At 40.4% G+C, this 14,004-nt stretch overlaps 1 protein-coding gene across 1 annotated transcript; it reads left to right on the forward strand.

Moving 5' to 3' along the window:
* The first annotated feature begins 702 nt into the window (after window positions 1-702).
* cdan1 (codanin 1) lies at window positions 703-13,949 on the forward strand. The gene is made up of 29 exons (XM_025901159.1): window positions 703-780; window positions 1,290-1,761; window positions 1,812-1,953; window positions 2,047-2,247; window positions 3,941-4,131; window positions 4,332-4,451; window positions 4,541-4,619; window positions 4,708-4,828; window positions 4,993-5,102; window positions 5,378-5,467; window positions 5,586-5,661; window positions 5,778-5,983; window positions 6,122-6,260; window positions 6,454-6,597; window positions 6,794-6,960; window positions 7,053-7,134; window positions 7,308-7,397; window positions 7,490-7,544; window positions 8,524-8,660; window positions 8,750-8,853; window positions 9,228-9,377; window positions 9,482-9,545; window positions 9,702-9,780; window positions 11,044-11,276; window positions 11,513-11,620; window positions 11,720-11,783; window positions 11,915-12,126; window positions 12,771-12,884; window positions 13,005-13,949. Exons 1-29 carry the CDS (start codon window positions 703-705, stop codon window positions 13,125-13,127), a joined length of 3,951 nt encoding a protein of 1,316 aa, XP_025756944.1. The 3' UTR covers window positions 13,128-13,949.
* The last annotated feature ends 55 nt before the right edge of the window (window positions 13,950-14,004 follow it).

Below are 14,004 nucleotides of genomic sequence, written 5' to 3' on the forward strand. Positions count from 1 at the left end.
CCTGAGGTTTTCTTGTAATTTTTTTTAAGTAGTTAAGTAGTATTCAGGAATAGTTATTCAGGCTTCTTGAAGAGTATTTAAAGCTCTTCTTTGAATGCTGGCTGCCCTTTCTTTTGTTTTCTGTCAACATGATCCCACACTGTTTCGGTAATGCTGAGGTCCAGGCTCTGGCGATGCCAGTCCGTGACTGATAGTGTTCCATTGTATGTTTTTACTGCATAGGCAGTGTTATCTGGATCATTGTCATGCTGAAAAGTGAAGACGTTGATCAATCAGATGTTTTCCAAAGGGAAGTGCATGATAGGACATTACTTTAGGATACTTTTTTTAGGATACTTTTCAAAAAGTTCTTCCAATTTCCTCAAGTTATTTTAAGGCAACACTGCACACCATGCTATGATTTTCAGAAAGCCCAGAAAACTATTACGCAGCACCACTTAAAAAAATTTAAAGAAAGTCTCCCTCCTTGGAAGCGAAATATTAAAAAATGAGTGGTGACTCGAGATTTTTTTTGCAAAAGACTGTATTTGGGTTGTTATTATTAGTGGGTGGATGACATGTGAAAGCAGGCCCCTCTAACGGTCCTTGAATGACTCTTGACAAGCACACGTGGTTGGCATACGTAATTTGCAACACGCATGCGTACAGGCTAACCCCGCCCCCTTTCCTCTCAGTTCTTCAGCCGCGCAGCGCTTGGCAAGAATGGCGGCTCTTTTGGAATCGCTTCTATCACAGAAAGTGGATATTATTAAGGTGGTGGACTGGCTAAAGAGTGCAGGGGTAAGTCTGAAACGGGTAATACTATCACGAGAGGAGCATTTGTCTGCGTTTTATCTCCGCTTACCCTGTTCTGTGTGATGACACAGCTCGTAACTAATTGTAAACAAAACTTTTAGCTGCTGTGCTAGCGAGCCACGTTAGCTGTAGATCAGGTCGACTACAGACAAGATGATAGCTGTCAGCTTCCCTTTCTTCAGAAGAAATGTTTTCAGTAAAACCTGTCATAATTTACCACAGATACTTAATAATTTTACTATTATTTTCATTCTCCTAAGACAGATGTGGGGTTTTGCCATAAATTAGCCAGCACGTTGTTAGCTAGGTTAGATCATAATTTTTTTTAGGAGATTAACTGTAGCTATCCAGAAGATTTAATTGCGTGCATATCTATTATCTTGGGATGCATCTAGGATTTAATCGCACTGATGTTCTGAGTTATTTCATGGTTGATAGATGTTGATGCGCTTGTCTCGATCCACTTTCCAACAGTTAGTCTCTCTCTTCAACAGGACGAGGAGAAGCTGTCGATTAGTGAACTCGGGCTGACAGTTCACAAAGAGGAGTTCGTCCCTTTTCTTTTAAATTTTCTGAGAGAGCAGAGCAGTCAAGCACTCACCCATGGCCCCGCCACCCCAGCTAAGACCCCCAGCCGCCCTAGGCCTGCTGCACAGACCCAAGTTTTCTCGGAAAGGAGGGGCTGCAAGTCTGCCAGTGGTGGAAGTGGTACTAGGGGTGCGAGCCGCGTCCAGCTGTTTTCTCCTTCATCTGTGTCACCTGGACCTGAAGGATCTCACTGTCTGAGCGGGGTCACTGCCTTCAGCAGCCCCTCCTTTTCTACAACATGGAGCCCTGCTTCCAGGCCTTCAGGATCTGAGCGGCGTGGTGGGCAGAGGATCATGCTTGGGGACTACATGGTTTCTCCTCCTGACTTTCAGCACAGCCCTAGCTTCCAGTCCCAGAAAAGCCGCAAGAAGAGTGGCGGCAACATGTCATTGGGGGGGCGAGGACGTGGAGGGCATTTCGTTGATGAGACTGGGGGGAGGAGATCAGTAAGAGGAGGAGGAGGGGGTATGGTAGGATAATTGAGCAGGTTTCACCTCCGTCTGTAGGTCAGCTCAATTTCAACAACTTGGAGGAGTTCCCTCCTGTTGGCTCCTCACCCATCTCTCCTGCGTGAGTCTGCACAAGTCTAATATAAGTAGAGTCATAAATACAGATTTGAACATGTAATTTTCAAACAATCTGACCACTTCTGTTATTCCTCAGGGCATCTAAGCCAACTAGAAGAATAAACCCGACACCAGTAAGTGCAGAGCGGCCACACTCTAAACCAAAGACCTGCTTCACTTCCACCCCGTTCAGTAAACCATCTAGCCCCCTGTCAGGAGTAGAGCCACTCGAGGGGTCGATGACAGGGGGCAATTCTCTCAGTCTGCAGGAAGAAAGGGAATTACTTAAAAGGGAAAAGTAAGTGCACTTTTCCTCAGTTTGGTCAGACAGATTTGAGTGCATTGTGGGAAAAATGTGTTTGGTTTTTGGATTGGCCAGTAATCCATGTCTGCTACTGGGTGCCATATTACTTACAGATGGGTAATTTATTTCTGTGTTTTACAGGGAATGATGGAAGTGTAATTCATATTTTGTTGGTAATCGTCTGTACACTCTAGATTAGAGTAAAATTCTCCTTCAGGTTCCTATATGTATAACATTCCAGGGCTCGCAAAATCGCTAGCCCGACGTCCCGGGGCTAGTGATTTTTCCAGTCGGGCTACCAAAATCTATCTCAGCCCTGCCCGTCGGGCTATCATAGGAAGGAAAAATATGTGTCAATGCTTTTGCATTTTCTTTCGCAAATGTAGCTGAGTAATTATGTTATTGGCATCGATGAGCCACTGTCAATATGTGACATATCGAAATCGCGTTTGAATTTGCGCTTGTTTTTTGCTTTCACTTTGCGATCGCGCCAACGGTGTATAGAGAGCGGCAGCACTGATTGGTGAGTGACGATTAATTGCGCACCAATTCCTCTGACATCGTCTTATCACTCATTAGCTTACTATTCAAACGTGACAAGTGAAATCTCCCACAGCACGTTTAAACATGTGAGAGGTTGATTGCGCAGAGAATCGCTGACCGTTATGTGAGTGCGTGTGTAAAAGCAGCAGGATTTACGCCGGTATTTTAGTTCTGCTGAGCCAAATAAGACAGGTCAGGGTGAAGAAGGGACAACCAAATAAAAGCCTACCACAAAACGGAAAAGATATGACAAATCAGACTATGAGGCAAAAAGAAAGCTCAGCTTTTTTGGTTTCATGGACAAAAGAATTTATGTGGCTGGAATATGACGAGCTAAATAACATGATGTTCTGCCAGGTGTGTTGTGAGTTTCATTTCATTTGAGTCGACAAGCGCCTTTGTAACTGGGACCAGTAATTTTAAGAAAGACCCCATCAGAACCCATGAGAAACGCAAGAAATGCATTATACTGCACCCAGTCTGCAACACCCAGTCTGCAATATCTTTCCCAGAACAAACGGCAATTGCAAAAAACATACTAAAAATAAACCAAGCACAAGCAGAAGTCCTGAAAAATCTTTCAAAAGCGTACTATGTTGCAAAGAGTGAACTACCATTGGCCAAATTTAGCAGTTTTGCAAACTTCAAAAAGCAAATGGCCTCGATCTTGGTTCCACTTACCCCTTACCCGTGACTTCAGTGGAATTTTCAGATTCAGGATCTGACACAGACTGATTCATGTTCTACACAGTTCTTACAAGTTCATAGAAATTTCTGTTCAATTAGAACCAAGTATTTGAGTTGATGATTGTAATTTTTATACAGTTGTGATTTGTATTTAACAATTTTCTGATTAATTTTTGTTTCTGTTACAATATTATACTTTAATGTATAATATTGTAAAGGAAACAAAACATTAAAAAAATTGCTCTCTTTTTTATTCGGGCTACTTAAATTTATTTTGGGCTACCAAAAACTGAAGAGTGCCTGCCCGAAGGGCTACCAGAGATTTTGAAATTTTGCGAGCCCTGCAGTCTAGGCTGTTTTTGCACCAGCTGAAGCATCTTTTTTTTTTTTTTTTTTTTTTTTTCCACATCTCAGTATATCTTTGCAGTTTTATGATCAGGAATTTCTTGTTTTTTAGGACAAAGCGTGCCCAGCAGGTCGGCTCTCCTCAGCCGTCTTCTTTGGAACCATGCACCCCTACCAAGACAGTGCTTAAAACAGGATCTAAAGTTACACCAGAACATCAGACAACTTGTCCTGAACCATCCAAAGTCACTTTCTCCTTGGAACTGGATCTTTTGGTTGAGCTGTACAGTACCTGCATCTCTGGTAAATGACCACAAGGTGGTGATCATTATCTAAAAGCAATTACATGAGGATAAAATGTACTTGTACAAACAATTTTGCTAGATGAAGTACAGCTATTAGTAAATGCCTGTCAACAGGTTTCTGTTAAGTAATTAATAATGAAAGAAATTTAAAAAAGATTAAACACATTTAAATTAGTTAAAATTTTTATGTGTTTTCAGAAAACCTCGTACCAAACATTTTCCTGGAGCTCTTCTTTGTGATGCAGTTACTAACATCTCGGTCCCCTCACACTCATGACGATGAGCAGGAAAGTTTGTGCGCAGCTCATTCACATTCAGGTGTGCAGTCATATAATATTACAAATACTAGGATTGCATATATCTGTGTGTGTGTATGTTAACGCTCCCGATCTGTTTCAAATTTTCAGATATTCTCGAAAGATGTTATTTAAGACTAGTACACAATTGTGTGTATTTTGCTGTGAAGGTCCTGGAGAATCAGTTTCAGTGAGTGTCTTTTGTTTTCTCCACTTAACAGACTCCTCAACATTCTTACCTTTTTGACTCATAACCATGTCTTCTTGTAATTTATCAGGTTGGTAGCTCATTTGGACAAGTGCACATTGCGACTGCTGGCAGAGAATGAACGCGTGGCATCTTTCTCTCCACATCTCAGGGACCGTCTCACTCAAGCCCAAGATAAAAGCACGGCCAAGGTAACAGAGTTGTATTGTACAGCTGATGAAGTAAATGTAAACATTTATTGTGTTTTTAAATCTTTCCCAGTGCTGTATGCTATGTTATAAACATTACTACCAACCTATGTTGGTAATCCAGATTCTTATTTTGACCCATCTCCACTTAAAAAAATGTATTTCAGCTCTCTCCTTCAGTGTCCACTTTCATCCACTCGGTCCCTTTCCAACCTGACACTGACAACCGGTCCAACTTTAGCAGTGACAAGGCTTTCCACATCTTCAAAAAACAGAGGTGCATTTCTGCTTTTGTCCATTTTATAGAGGTGAACTGCTTTAAATTGCAAACGCAATGTTGTTTGTCGATCGACACAGTGTGAAATATTATAGTTGGATAATTTGTAGATTTAATTGTAAAATTAGAAACTTTTTTTTGATTGTTTCGTGAATTAAGGATTCAACTGTTGAAATAAGTTGATTAAAACCACTGAATTAATTTTATTAATGATCAGTTATATTTTTCCATTCATCCATTTTCTTAATCACCTGATTCTTTTGTTCTTCTCACAGAGATATTTTTTATGAGGTGCTGAGAGAGTGGGAGGACTTTCACAAGGAACCTGGGTGGAGTTTTGACACTGCACTTGGAAATAGGATCAGGTAAGTCCAGTTAGTTACAGCAGCTTTTTATTTATTTATTTTCCCCCTCACGGTCAGGAATTAGGTGGAATTAAGCATTTCAATGTAATAAATGATCATTTTCTGTCTTTTACTTCAGAGGAATGATGAGTCAGATGACCTCTGCAGGAAATCATTCTCATTTTGCGCGTCTGTTCCTGAAGCAGCTCATTCAGGTAAATCATACATTTTAACAAAAGCTATCTATATATCTCATCGCAGAAGCTACCCACCACATGACATTCTTCTTACTTGGCCCAATAAGGTCTCAAATTGACCTTTTTTCCTTTAGATGTGTAAAGGTCCCCGAGTGAACAGCACTTCTGGAGATACTCCTGATGCTGACTTGTTAGGCATGTTGGGAGCTGAGGGTCTGGGGCGCCTGAAGCGTCTTGAAGAGCGTCTCATTCAGCCTCATGGAGTTGTTGGCCCGTGCCCGCCTCCATCTTTTCCTGGTTACCAAGAGTTCTTCAGGGACTTCCTGCAGGCTGCCAGCTGGTGAGACAACAACATTTAAGTAAAAAGATAATAGCATAATAAATATTAAATTTCCTGTGTTCTTACTAGCTAAACTTTTTTTTTTTTTTTTAAATTGACTATGTGTGGTTATAATCCGTTTTGTATATTGTGCACTAGCTGCCAGCTGAACCAGCACCTGCAGGATAGCTTGTGCCAGCAGCTACTCCAGCTGGATGAGGTGTCCATTCTGAGCCCTCCTGCTTCCATCTGTGAGCGGGAGGAAGAGGAGGAGGAAGATGGAGACATGGAGCAGCAGGTATTCTGTTATCTGCATCTGCAGCTTTTTGTGGGTGTTTTGTTAGTTTGGATCAAAATGCTTTACAGCTGTATTTTCCTTTTTTATTTGAAGCAATGTATTTTCACCCGGGTACCTGGAGAGCTCATCTTCTTAAACCTGCCCACTCTAAGAAGATGAGCTCTTATGCTGTTTATTATTTCATCCTTTTTAGGATGAGAAGCAGCGGTTCTCCTCTGTGTTGCTCCTAGCTCGTCTTCTGGCAAAGTTTCTGGGATTCATTTCCTTTCTGCCTTACCAAACATCCGAGAAGCCGTCCAGAGAAATACAGGATACTGCTATAGCCCTGCGCAGCAAGGTGACGAAACAAATACTTAATGCACCAAATGTTCAAGCCTGTTTTTAAATAGTGTATGTAAAAGTCAGCAGTAGTTTCAGAAACTTTTTGATGTTCCTTTTATTTTCATCCTGTACATCTGCACTACAGATATAAATGTATATTTGATGCCATACTTTTTTTTTTTTTTTTTTTTCTTTCCCTCTTGGTCCCACAGAGTGTTCCAGTGCTAGATGTGTGTGCCGTGTTGAGAAACAGTATGAGGAGAAGGCGCACCATCCTCACTGTTCCCTGGCTGGTGGAGTTCCTCTCCATGCTAGACTTTATCGGCCCTCTGCTGCTCTGCTACAGGACCACATTGGGCACACTGCTTCTCCTATATAGGTTTGTCTTCGTATGCATGCATGTAAACTAGTTATGACAGTACAGGTAAATAGTGTATAAAGTAAAATAAAAAGTCTCCTGTTTGCTTGCAGGAGACTGGTTCTTGGTCGATGTGAAGAAATGTGTTACCTAAATAAGCTACTAATGGTGTCAGTATTAGGCTGGCTCTTTCAGGTGAGTTACAATGTGTAGGCAAGATTTGTCTGTTTTATGTAATGGTTTATACAGTGAGCAGCAGACTCACCAATCATGAATCAAAGATCTATTTAACACTTTTATGATGCCTGAGAATAATATTTATTTAATGCTAACATGTAGTTGAACCTGTTGTGTTTTAACTTGTGTAGATCCCAGTGATTCCAGAGGATATTTTCTTCACTAGTGAGTTTACTGAGGTTGCCAAGGTGGAAGAAAGTGACATAAACGTGGCAGGGCTTGTAAGTGACAAATAAACTTTAATAGGTGTTTGTCCATAAAACAGTCACTGCTTGTTTTTATATGCGAGTTGTGCGTGTTCATTTTTTTTTAGGACTGTATTCCTCTGGTGGATCAGCAGCTTCTTTATACTTGTTGTCCCTTTCTTGGTGAGTAGAAATGTGGAATGCTGAATGTAAATCTTATGTGTGAATTGGGTTTCAGGGCACTGTATTCTTATCTTAATTTACAGTAGCTGTTTATTTCTGCATGCCTTAATTTAGATGGTTTAATAGCCGTATTAACATTGGAGTCTTTACCTTCCCCTTTATTACTGAGATTCATGGGAACAAGGAGTCACAAGTTTGGTACAACCAGCCAGCTGATTCGCACATTCATCTACACGTGTATGTTTATCTGTGAGAAGGTTTGGATTTTTTCTGTTCAGTGTGTTTTTACTGGTAGTAGCATTAAAAAAATAATACTAATAAAATGGATTGTCTTGCAAAGTATTTGAATTGCAAGAAAGAATGTCTGTCTCTGGCTGTTACAATTACAGTAACAATTATTACAGTGAATTACTTTGCATGTTATCAGTCACTTGGCTTTTATAGAGTTTTTCTTGGGCTGGTTATGAGCTTTTTCCATAACAAAACTGCTTTGTCATTTCATCTGTAGGTTCGAGGTTGGTCCTCACGTCATTTTTGTGTCTTTTAATTTGCATACGGAGAGCTGGGTTGTTGGACTAGCATGTCCTGGTCTTTTCTTTTGGTTAAAGTGAAGCTCTGTCTTGAGGATGGTAATTCCTTTGTTTTGTTCTACTGGTGCGATTATTCTTAACCATAGACACATTAAATTTAAAGTCTGGCATCAACAGGACTCAATTTTTGCAGGATTTTTTTGCCCTTTGATTGGATGCGGAGTAGCGAGCGCAAGAATGGCACAGTTCTTATAGGTTGTTTGGCCTTTTGTTTGATCTAGTCATTGGTGGACTCGAGTTTCACTAATAAGTTTGAAAAATAAACCGTTCTTTAATCAGAAACTGCACAGCTTTGTTCACGCTTGCTCAACATATGTTCACCACAGATGAGCCAAGGGACAGCAACACGCACTTTCTTTAGATAAATCCATCTTTTTTTATCCATTCAGGTGAATTTCGTAAGCTTTTGGCTGCCTTTGTGTCCGGAAGCACAGCCAAGAGCGGAGGAATTATCCGCAAGATTACTCCCACGTCTGCTGAGCTCAAGGACACGCCAGCGGCTCACAGGTCGCAGCAGAAACTGCAGGTGAATAAGCAAGCGGCACAGCAAATAATACTTAAAATGCAATAATTCCTGTGTGTGGGGGATTTAAACCAGTTGCTTGAATATGACAGGTGGACCTCGAGCAAGCCTTCTTTCACAACCAGCCTCCATCGTTACGTCGCACTGTGGAATTTGTAGCTGAGAGGGTTGGATCCAATGCAGTCAAGCATATGAAGTGAGTATTGTGGAGCTTTGAGAGTAAAATGGTTTTAAGCCACTAGATTGCAAATTAACTGCAGCTTTCACATTCCTTTGTTTTTATTTAACCTGCCTTCCATTAGATTATCCTTTTCCAATTGAAAGTGACTCTGAGAATAGTTTGTAATCAGCCTGCAGCTTTGGTTGGTTGCCTACCTAGGAGGCTAGAGACTGTCCAACAGCTTGTTTTACAGCACTTCAGTGGCAACTGCTGTAAATTCACCACTCTGTGTTTAAATGTATTATATAGATGTCTGCTCAAGACTTACTAAGAGCATCGTTGTTATTTTATTTTAATATTTTAAATGTAATTTTTGTACAGTTGTGTTATTCATGTTGGGCTTCTCGCAGGGCTACCTTAGTAAATGAGTTGGTGGGACGAGGAGAAAAGATGCTGAGAGATGGACTGGGATCGCCAAACTCAAATCCCTCAAAACTGAATGACTCCATTTGTGCTCAATTGTGCGATGCGGGATTGGAGGCTTTGGCAAGAGCCACCAGGTACAAGAGCTTATTTTACAAGTGTCCGGCTGTTTTCTTGTTACGTGAATAGATTTGATTGGGAATTATTACTTTCAGTTAAGAAAACACCCTCTTGCTTGCAGATTTTGCTGTGAGAAGAGCCCTGAAGCCATACGGATATTGCTCCCTCATGAGACTTCGCCTACTGTAAGTCCAAAAATACATATTTGGTTTAAGAAAAAAAAAAAAGAAGCAGAACATAACTACAGCAATATAGACTTTTAGCTAGGAAGAAAAGAAGTGTCTGATAAACCTTTGTGGATGAGTTTGGAGTTGCGTGTTTATGATCGAATTTCTACGCAGGTACTCGCCACTTCGGAAAACATCACCAAACGTCTTGCCACAGAAAAAGCCTGCAGCTGGCTTTCAGCTAACATTACAGGTAATTAAATATAGAGCTGTTTCAGATGTATATTTTCTGCATGTCTGCAGAAGAGGATGATGGATGGATGGATGGAGGGAGGGAGTAAGGAGAGGGACAGCCCCCCCAGTTTGGATAACTGGTTAGAAATCAGGTGTAACCCCAGTTTGAAACATGGGTTACTGTGTAAAGTGTGAAATGCAATAAAACAGAATGCAATAATGTGCAAATCTCATAAGACGCGTGACATTTTATTATTTCATTTAGAAAACATTTTCTTGTGTTTAATTTGATGGCAGCAACATGGGGGTATGGCAGCTGGGGCGGGGGAAGCAAAAGGCTGGGAAGGTGAGTGGTATTTAAAAGAACACACCTGGAAGAAAATCTTTCAACCTAATAGGGTTAACTGATATTAACCTTTGGGCCCTTGGGCAGCACTGCATTTAAAATAGGTATGATTCTGGAGTTCAGGAAGACTTCCAGAAAACATTACCTGGGGAACTGTGTTTACAGACAAATACAAAGAAGAAGCCATATGTGAATATAATCCAGAAAACCTTTTGTCTTTTCTGAGCCAAAGCTAATTTAAAATGGACTGACGCAAAGTGGAAAACTGTTGTGTGGTCAGATGGATTAAAATTGCAATGAGGAGAAGAGAGGGAGCATCCAGCTCCAGGGGTGCATTAGTGTCCATGGATTTTGCAGCTTGAACAGGTGGAAAGGTACCATCAATGCTGAAAAGTACATACAGGTACATCAGTCCCAGGCAGGAGATAGGATTGATGTACTGTTTTTAAAAGATGATGCACAGTGATTACGTGGCCCTATCCAAACTTTTTTTTTTTTTGAGATGTTGGCCTGCCACCCAATTCAATTTTTTTTTTTTTTTTTTTTTTTTTTTTTTTTTTTTTTTTTTTTTTTTAAATGTTTTATTTTGAATAAAATTTTGGTTAGTCATTACTTTGTGTTTTTTCTTTAACTTTTTAAAAACAGTTTTGGAAAGTCCCCACTGCAACATGAATGCATTGATTGCTTTGATCTGCTGAATGAATGTAAATGAAGGAAAGGCTGAATTTTATGGCAGGGCAGTAGTTTTGCAAGCTTTTTGTGCTCGACTTGGGCCCGTTTTTCTACTAACTAAGCCTCCAGACTAAAACATACAAAAACACTGAACTGACCTCAAACTCTCTGTGGTGCCGGTATTATTTTAAGAACATAATTTCCATTGTAGATGAGAGAAGCACTCTCAAGATATCTAATTTCCATTAATTTCTCATTATAAAGCACTCATAAGACGGGAGTGGAAGAGCAGGTATGACCGCGTGATGAAGGCTCTTGGTAGTCCACCTGCTCCAGACTCTACTGATGTGGACAGAAATGTGGTTGAGCTGGTCCCTCAGGAAAAGCCACAAACTCCCAAGAGGAAACAAGGAAGTGAGAGTGAGAGAGTGATGTCCTGTCCTCCCCACTGCGACCACAGTGCTTCACTGCCCTCTGACATCCTCGTTGAAATGAAGGTATTATTTTTTTTTTTTTTATTTTTTTTTATACATGTGTTAGTACTTTTTTCAGCAGTGCTTTGTAATAACATTTCATTTGTGATTCTTTTTTTGCCCCACTATGTCACATAGTTTAGTGTTAAATCACAGGTGTGCCTCACCAGAATGTTAGAAAGTCCATAACAAAGAAGATCTTCGAGATGTAAAAGTCAACGATATATGTCTGAACTCAAGGGGTTTAATTTTTAACGTAGGAGCTGCTGAGCATCGCCGTGGGCCCGAGGACTGATGAGGAGCTGCCGACTGGCTCTCAGCTCCTAACGCTGCTGCAAAAAGTGGGAGAAACATTATCCTGCAGAAAGGTACATCAGAGAGAGACGAGTGTCATAAAATTACACCGAATTTACTGATGCGTCGTTTCCCAGTGTTGATTTCACTCTTCCTTCTTTTTGCTTGCTTAGTTTTTGAATGTATTGTCAGAGCAGATGCTTCTGAACTGTAGTGTCCTACTGGCCTGCAAACTGGGTAAGAGATTCCAGGCTGCTTAATGTTTTAAGTGTTTAACTCTCATCATTCAAAATTGCTCTGCTTCTTAAATGCAAACATTGTGAAGCGTCCTTGACAGACGTGAGAATGTGTTCTGTGTATCTGTTCAGTGTCTGCAGAGCTCCCGGTGCTGCCTCTGTCAGAGTGCAGCGGACGTGGCGGGGTTGCTGTTGGTAATGGTTCAGGGTCAGAGCCTCCTGTCACAGCGCTGCTGGAGCAGCTCGCTGAGCTGTGGGAGAAAGACAGCTGTTCCTCCGCCCCCCTCCACCTGCTCTTCACCCCACTTACAGTCACCGCTGTGCTGAAGGCCAGCGACACACAGGTATGAATGATATAGATGTATTAATAATCATAATATGACAGTCAAATTGCTGTGGTGAACATATATCAAACTTGTTATACATGTCCTAAGATAAACCCTAAAAACATTATAGATTGATGTGTGCACAACATGTGTTGTGTTTTTTCAATTTTTATGTGTTAAAAATCTACAAGACTGAAGAGTGTCGGCAAAATAGAACAGTTCTGTTGATGTTTCATTTCTTGAAAGTTTCTTCACTATAAATTGTTCAAACCTACTTGCCTAAACACTTAAAACATGTTTACACTGGATGGAGACTTTTTTTTTTTTTTTTCCTTCCTGGATTCTTCATCTTTGACTTATTTTCACTGCTTCTCCAGTGGTTTTTACTACTCCTGCTTTCCAGTCTGTCTGCTTCCTAGAGTAAACAGACTGGAAACGAGGCCGAGGGGAATGACATGTGAAACGGTCCCTGTCTTGAATTGAAACATTTGGCCTCCAGCATGCTCTATTCTCCTCCTCCTCCTCCTGCTGTTCCTTAAACACTTTTATTTATATAAATATTTCAAAATTTTAACCTTTTCTACAACCTCTAATTATGTAATTTGAAATCATTTGACACTGAAATCTCTAATTTTCTGCAAATATGTTTTTGTTTTTTTTAGAGGAAGAACTACCTGTTCGTAATTGGCAAACTGGTGGACAGAGGGTTATTGAGTGAAGAAGAGGTCAAATCCCATTGGAAGAGGCTAACAGATCTGGCCTTACCTGTGGTGAAGGTTCATGTTCTTGTCATCTTGTATTGCTTTGGAATTATTTCTTAACATTAATGATCTGACCTCTTTGGCTTTTTCTGCTCTCTTGTTCTAATTTTCTTGTCGTTTTCTTTCTCTCTTTAGGAGCAGATAGCGAATTTTCAGCTAAAGTTAAAGACCGTGAAACCCGTCTTACCTCTGGCTGAGTTGCAAAGCCAAATGGACATTCTGCAGGTCTCGCATCAGACAGTAGAGGGAGCTACATGACAGCAATAGTACTATCCAGTTTCCCCGCCACAACTTTTGTGTTCGCCACAGTGTTTAATGTCACATCTGCGTGTGTTGTTCAAGAGGTACACAGTTCTGAGTGACGTCTTTTTGCTGACCAGCTTTCTGCTACACAGACCGTCAAAGAGGTTCACCAGTCAGCCTCAGGCTTAGGTTCTGTACCTGCAAAGCGAGAGCTCAGGTCCCAAGTAGAACCAGAAAACCCCGTCAGTCAGGGGTAGCATCTATGGACCACACAATCTCATCTTGGATCCAAAGGAATTTCCTGCAGGCAAACCTGGATTGATGCTTGTGTCTTTAGGCAAACAATAAACAAAAGATCGAGAGGAAGCATAGATCCGAGTCACAGTAGATTCACGCTTAAGACTGAAGAAGACTGGGCAATGAAATGGGGAATTTTTGCATTTAAAAAAAGTTGAGTAATTAATATGTATAACAAATACTACAAGTTTCAAAATTAGAAAAAAGTCACGTTTGTGTAAGACACATAATTGTTAATTTGTCTTCATTTCAGTATAGCACTTTCACAATGCCGTTGACCGCTTCACTAGTGACAGTAGTTTCTTTCATAAATGCAAAACAGCATTTGTGATCATGTTTTTGTTCATGTTGAACAAGCGCCCTACTCCCTGCTGCTTTTAAACTGATTTTCTTTTTAATGTTGCCGCATAGTTTAATTTCTAAATGATAATGATGTATTCAGATTTAAGTGTTTATTGTGTATTGTCATGTTTGCAATGAGTAACATACAATTTCGTAATGGAAAAAGAAAAATAAAGTTTATCAGCTTGAATAATTGCAGATTTTTGGGGGTGTTTTTTAATCAATGTAAAACTCAATTTAAAGACCTTTTTGA

The sequence above is a fragment of the Oreochromis niloticus genome, linkage group LG19, assembly GCF_001858045.2.
Source record: "Oreochromis niloticus isolate F11D_XX linkage group LG19, O_niloticus_UMD_NMBU, whole genome shotgun sequence".
Taxonomy (NCBI): domain Eukaryota; kingdom Metazoa; phylum Chordata; class Actinopteri; order Cichliformes; family Cichlidae; genus Oreochromis; species Oreochromis niloticus.

Coding starts and splice junctions, on each gene's coding strand:
- cdan1 (XM_025901159.1), top strand. CDS start 703: ATGGCGGCTCTTTTGGAATCGCTTCTATCACAGAAAGTGGATATTATT. Junction 1,954..2,046: donor TCCTCACCCATCTCTCCTGC/GTGAGTCTGCAC, acceptor GTTATTCCTCAG/GGCATCTAAGCCAACTAGAA. Junction 5,984..6,121: donor TTCCTGCAGGCTGCCAGCTG/GTGAGACAACAA, acceptor ATTGTGCACTAG/CTGCCAGCTGAACCAGCACC.